General features: G+C 37.1%; 1 protein-coding gene across 2 annotated transcripts in view; it reads left to right on the forward strand.

Moving 5' to 3' along the window:
- UBAP2 (ubiquitin associated protein 2) overlaps positions 1–6,950 on the forward strand; it is a 60,799-nt gene that overhangs the window by 18,835 nt on the left and 35,014 nt on the right. For both annotated transcript variants that reach the window (XM_012657109.1, XM_012657100.1), the window contains 2 exons: positions 161–215; positions 1,680–1,786. In XM_012657109.1, the coding sequence (XP_012512563.1) occupies positions 211–215; positions 1,680–1,786 (112 nt within the window). In that variant the 5' untranslated portion in view covers positions 161–210. The remainder of the gene's footprint in view (positions 1–160; positions 216–1,679; positions 1,787–6,950) is intronic.

Genomic DNA, 6,950 nt, shown 5'->3' on the forward strand with positions numbered 1-6,950 from the left:
GGGACCAGCAAATTGGGTGCCCTTGATGGGAATGTTGATGCTGCTTGACACAATGGTAATATTGTTTGGGTAACGAGTATAGGATGAAGTTGAAAAACTTCTAATTGTGTATGACATAGTAACTATTTTTTGACCTTTTTTTTTTTTTTTTTTTTTAAAGGATTTGGACGTGGCAGAGGGAGAGGGGCAGGAAGGTTCTCAACCCAAGGCATGGGGTAAGTCACAGCCATCCTATTTTTGTAGTTATTTTCTTCCTTAGTTGTTTATTCTAGTTCCCCTTATTCTATCCTATACCTAATTTACTTATCCTGGTGGGTCAGATGTTTTCTACACTTAAAAAGATTTTACTAACAAGTGAAATAGCCTAAATAAAATTGATCTTTCAGTCGGCTTTAGAGCAGGGTTTTTAGCCTTAGCATTAACATTTTGGATTTAATAATACTTTATAAGGGTGGTGGGGTGCCCTGTGCATTGTAGGATGTTTAGCAACATCCTTCTTCTCTCCCTACTAGGTTCCAGTAGCACCTCATTTGATAGTGTAACAATCAAAATGCCTACAGATTTAGCTAAATGTTCCGAGGTGGGGGATGCATAATCACTACATAATAGCTGTGTTGGTAAATCCAGCTGTGAAAACCACTGCTTAATAGCTGAGTTGGTAAATCCAATAGTTTACCCTGAATACTAAGTAAATGCAATGCTTATTTATGTAAAAGTGGTAATTTTTTCCTGATCTGTAATAGTGAATGATGAACATACTACATAGTTGCTCAAATCAGTAGTTTATTCCTTGTTTCTGGGTGTTCTTTTACTTTTTGTTTGCTTCTAAAATACTAGCTCTCCCTGGATTTTTAGAAAAAGTTTTTAAAACATCTTAAGGAAGCCATATGTAGTGAAGGAAGGAAGGGAATTGGCTCAAGGAAAATCCCTTTGTTGCTCTATAGCTTCAGGGCAGCACTCTTATTAGAGTCGTGCCTTCTAGAGACGATGGTGCCTCCTACCATTTCCATTTTCTGCCTCAGCTTTCTGTAGAAAAAGGAGGGATGAAAACACAGGGAAAACTGGCAGGAACACTGAAAGATAGAAGCCTAACCCATTAGCTTTAAACTGTTTTGTGGATTTTTCTGTTTGCTTCATATTTGCTTTTGAAACTTTTAAAGGTAGCATTTATTTTGGCCCATATTAGACCTCTGAATCAGGATTCCTTATTAGTGCTTAGTTTAGGATTTTAATGAAAAGAGAGGTGCTGAACAAAATACTTTCTTCTTATCTATATCCAATGTTTCTGTACATAAATGAGCATGTAATTCTTTTGTAAAAGGTTCAAAGCCAAACTTGGATTCTGACATGGAAAGAAAAAGCTCATTGCCTATTTGTGCCTTAGTTTTCTGTTAGAGCCCTTATTTTGCCTTGATAGAGTATAGGTTTCCACATTCGCTTTAGGATGCAGAGGACAGTATTTTAGGAAAATGAGGCCATCATACGAAAGAGTATGAAATGTCCCTAGTCAACCTATGGCTTTTCAGATCTGCATCCTGATGTAAGGGAAGAAGAGTAAAGTCTTTTACAGTGACTACTAGAGGGGACTGTGCTTGTTTGGAGAAATATCATATACTGCTAATTTTGTGACTTTGGTGCTGCTTCATTTGTCTTTATTCTTTCTATATTTCAAACTCCAGTACATTTAATCCTGCGGACTATTCAGATTTGACATCTACAAACGGGTGTGGGACAAAACTAGTGGTTTCAGAAGCTGTGCAGAATGGTGCCGCTGAGGGAACTGCTGGTAAGTGTTCTGTTTCTGTCAGAGATGGATTTTAAATGTTTGAGCTATTCAGAGTTTTATGTTGTCATACAAAAGATTAAGTAGATGGAGAACAAAAAAAAACAGACTACTGTCCTACCCTCAAAACTCTTAGTTGATTTTTACCTCCAGAGTCTCTCATTTACAAACATTATTGACGACAAGGCATTTGATTTTCCTTGTGCACTCTGAGACAGGGGCTATATAAGGTAATCTGCATAAATCACAAATCCACACGCTCCATTTGCAGTGTTCGCAGATACATAGAATTTCTTTTTCTTTTTCTTTTTTTTTTTTTGAGACAGAGTCTCACTCTGTTGCCCTGGCTAGAGTGAGTGCCGTGGCGTCAGCCTAGCTCACAGCAACCTCAAACTCCTGGGCTCAAGCAATTCTACTGTCTCAGCCTCCCGAGTAGCTGGGACCACAGGCACGCGCCACCATGCCCGGCTAATTTTTTCTACATATATTTTTAGCTGTCCAATTAATTTCTTTCCATTTTTTGGTAGAGATGGGGTCTCGCTCTTGCTCAGGCTGGTCTCGAACTCCTGAGCTCAGAATGATCTGCCCGCCTCGGCCTCCCAGAGTGCTAGGATTACAGGCGTGAGCCACTGCTCGCGGCCCAGATACATAGAATTTCACAGGAAAAGACTTTTTACAGAAAATACTTAACATTGCTAGTGGTGGATGCTAACATTTCGCCAGATAATTAATGTAAGATGATGAGGTAGACAATGAATGGGTTTGAGCAACATTGTTTCTGCAGGTTTTTCTTTTTTCCCCAAAACAAGGTGCTCCTGTTTTGGGATCCTTTATTTTCTGAAATTCATGGGTAAATATTTGTTGTTTATTTATATAGTTACTCAGAGGATTTACTCATGGTTATATAAATTAGCTATTGGGATTATATTTATAAAACCATAATTTATATTTTAAAATTTTGTTCTGTTTTTTAGACAGGGTCTCTTGCTCTGTTGCCCAGGCTAGGGTGTAGTGCCATCATCATAGCTCACTGCAACCTCAAACTCCTGGGCTCAAGTGATCTTCCTGCCTCATGCTCCCAAGTAGCTGGGAGCAGAGGCACGTGCCACCATGCCTGACTGGCTTTTTTTTCTTTTTTTTTTGTAGAGACAGAGTCTCGCTCTTGCTCAGGCTAGTCTTGAACTCCTTCCTGGCCTCAAGCAATCCTCCCACCTCAGCCTCCCAAAGTGCTAGGATTATAGGCATGAGCCACCATGCCTGGCTATAAAACCATAATTTAATACACTGAAATATATCCCATAATATAGAAGTATAGATCAATAAATTGTAAAAAAGCGAACATCCATATAACATCAGCACTGTCCCAGAATCACAATTAATGGACTAGAAATAGAGAAACTGTAGAGGGGATCAGCAGAAGTTAGAAGTAGTCCCTGAGTAGGCACTACTCAGTCTTTGAACTGCTTTCCCATCAGGAATATATAAGAGTTCCTGTTATTACATAATCCTCACCAGCACTTGGTATTTTCAGTTTTCTTTTAAAGCCACTTTAATAGATGAATGGGCCAGACAGGGTGTCTCATGCCCGTAATCCTGGCACTTTGTGGGTCTGAAGCGGGAAGATCTCTTAAGATCAGGAATTCAAGACCAGCCTTATCAGGAGGGAGACCCCATCTCTACAAAAAAATAGAAAAATTAGCCAGGTATGGTGGTGCATGCCTGTAGTCCCAGGTATCCTTGTGCATTATATGGGAAAAACATATGAACATATAAATTCTGTTAAATAGGTATTATTCACCCATTTAACAGAATTAAGCAGAAAATTCATATTATTTCAATAAGGAAAAGCGTTTAACAAAATATCCATTCTTGATTTTTAAAAATATTTGGTAATCCAGAATATAAGGAAATTTTCTTAATCAGATCAAGGGTATCTGTATAACTTACAGCAAATACTATGGTTAATGGTGATATATTGAATATTTTGCCTCTGAAACAAGATAAAGGTGCTTGCTCTCACTGCGTCTATTCACCACAGTACTGGAGGTCCTAATCAGTGCAACAAGGGAAAAAAAAAGTCATCAAGGTTGGAAAGGGAGAAAAACTTCTGTCATTTTCTTGTGATGCTATAAAAGAATTTATAGACAAATTATTAGAATTGATGAGATAGCTTAACAAGGTGCTAGATACAAGTTCCATGAACAGATGTGTTTCTATAAACCAATAAACAGAAAATGGAAAAGTGCTGATAGTAGCTTCAGAAAACACCAAATGCCTAGGAATAGTAAGTCTTATGATATATAAGATTAACAGACTTCTAGCTAGAAAAACACAAAAGCATATTGATAGAAATTTAAGAAGACATAACAAATCAAGCGTGATAACATTTTAATGTATTTTAAATTTCAATGTTGTGAAGTTTAGTGTTTACTGACTCAGTCTTTGAACTTACTAATCCAAAGTAGTCTATCACATGAAAACTGTCCCCACTGATGTTTTTAAGAAATTGGGTTTATTGAGATGTAATTTATGTATAATAAAATTCACCCCGTTTTAGGGGTACAGGAGATGAATTCTAACAAACAAATATCGAATTGTAACCATCATTAAAATAGAGGTATGGCATTTCTGTACTAGAAATGAACAATTGCTAATTAAAAAGAGTAAAAAACCCAGTACCTTTTATAGCAGTACAAAAACTATAAGATATCTAGGTATGTCTCTGACAGTGTATTTGCAAGATTTGTATGTTGAATACTATGCAGCCAGGTAAGAAATATCAAAGAAGAGTCAAAAGGGGGGTACATAATCACAGTTCATGAATTGGAAGACTTGATGTTGAACTGTCATTTCTTTTCAGATTGATCCATAGCTTCAACACAATTTCAGTCAAAGTCTTATATTTTTGACAGCTTGATTCTGAAAATGTTTATATAAAAGGATGCCAGGCACAGTGACACATGCCTATAGTCTCAGCTACTAAGAGGTAGAGGCAGGAGGATACCTTGAGCCCAGGAGTTTGAGTGTAGCTTGGATATCTTAAAAAAACAAAATAATAAAACAAAACATAAAGAAACTAAAATAGCAGAATAATTTTGAAAAGGACAACAAAGTTCCATGACTCAACACTCCCTGATTTGAAGAACTTACTCTCAAGCTGCAGTAATGAAGACTGCGTGGAATTGGCAAAAGCTGTTACTGAAACAGATCAGTAACAAAGTCTAGAAACAAACACAGACATATATGGCTAATTGATTTTGTTTTCTTTTTTTTTTTTCCCCAACTACTCCTATAGATAATAGGCTAATCGATTTTGGCAAAGGTTATGAGGCAAATCAATACACTATGCTGTATACAGAAAAAGAACTCCAAGTTGATAATAGACCTAAATGTGCAACCGCAAAGTACAATTTACAAAAAAGTTATAGTGAAAAATCTTTGTGACTTTAGGTTAGGCAAAGATTTCTCATATAGGACCCAATAAATAGGAGTCATAAAAGAAAAACTTGACAAGAGTAGATTGTATTAAAAATTTTAAAATTCTGCTCTTCTGAAGACAATGATGACAGGCCACAGTCTGGGATAAAATATTTATAAAACCTATATTTGATAAAGGACTTGTATACAAAATATATAAATATAAATGAAATTTTATGTAATCTGTTTTGTCAGAATAAAAAAATGACATAGAGCTATATACATTAAACGTGTCAGTTCTCTGGCTTGTGAGATATAATCATTGGGGGAGATTTAAGGGTAACTTCCTATGAATCTATAATTATGTCAACATAAAAAGTTAATAAAAATTGAGTAAAAGACTTGAACAGATGCTTCATCAAGGAAGACATATGGATAGCCAGTGAGCTCATAAAAATGGACTCATCATCATTAGTATTGGTGAAATACAAATTAAAACCACAGTAAATTACCACTATTCATCAGTTTTTTTGTTGTTAAATTTGAGAAAGGGTCTTGCTCTGTCTCCTGGACTAGAGTGCATTGGCATCATCATAGTTCACTGCAACCTCAAACTCCTGGGCTCAAGTGATCCTCTTACGTGGGCCTCCAGCTCCTGAGTAGCTGGGACTAAAGGCATGTGCCACCATGCCTGGCTAATTTTTCTATTTTTTTGTAGAGACAGGTTCTCGCTCTTGCTCAGGCTGGTCTGGAACTCCTGGCCTCAAGGGATCCTCCTGGCCTCCCAAAGTGATTATAGGTGGGAGCTACTACAGTGGGCCCATTCATTTATTAAAATGGCTTTAAAAGAGAACTGACAGTACAGAGTGCAGAATTTTGAATTAGTCATTTAGCTAGTTTTTTTTCCCTGATTATTCCCCTCTCAGTTTTCCCCTTCTCCCTTCTTTTTCATCTCCTCCCACTCCTTTCTCTTACTCTCATAAAATAGCAGATTTGGTGCTGAAAAACATTTTGATAGGCAAAACAAGTTTGTGGTAGAATACAGTTAAAAGGTGTCATCAGCCGATGGAGTCGTGTTGTTTTGTTGGTAAGACAGAGTTCTGCATCCAGTGCTCAGCCTTATAGGCAGTATAGACAGTATAATCATAAAAAATCCATTCCCAGTGTGAGGAATACTCAACATCAACCAAAGTAGACAGACTGGTGTATGCTCAGAATGCTAATTTATAAATTTGCTAAAAAATACTGCCTGTCAAACAAACTGGAATATGCCATGTCCTCTTGGAAAGTAGGAAAGGAGGCTTGGTAAACTTGGGAATGAGAATGAGTATAGTTGATGTAATTTGACTGTTCAAGAGCCATCAGGCATAAGATTTATAGCTTGAGTCACCGTGGCCTGTCATACTATAGATTTCAGTAAGTTTCCCTCTCTTCTGACAGTTTACACAGCATATTCTTAGCTTCTGTTTCATTTGCTGACCAGTTTCTCCTTTGTTGAATACTTTCACTGTTTTGATATGTTAAACCCTTACATTTACATTGCTCCACAGAACTGACATCAAATGCTCACAGCGTAGTTCAGAATTTGTCAAACAGAAGTTCTTATAGACTCAAAGGTGTGAATGTTTTACTTTAAAATAAAAACTTATTTAGTTAAAAATCTTTAAAATTGGCCGGGCGCGGTGGCTCACGCCTGTAATCCTAGCACTCTGGGAGACCGAGGCGGGCGGATTGTTTGAGCTCAGGAGTT

The sequence above is a fragment of the Propithecus coquereli genome, unplaced genomic scaffold (assembly GCF_000956105.1).
Source record: "Propithecus coquereli isolate 6110/MARCELLA unplaced genomic scaffold, Pcoq_1.0 Scaffold114, whole genome shotgun sequence".
NCBI classification, from domain to species: Eukaryota; Metazoa; Chordata; class Mammalia; order Primates; family Indriidae; genus Propithecus; species Propithecus coquereli.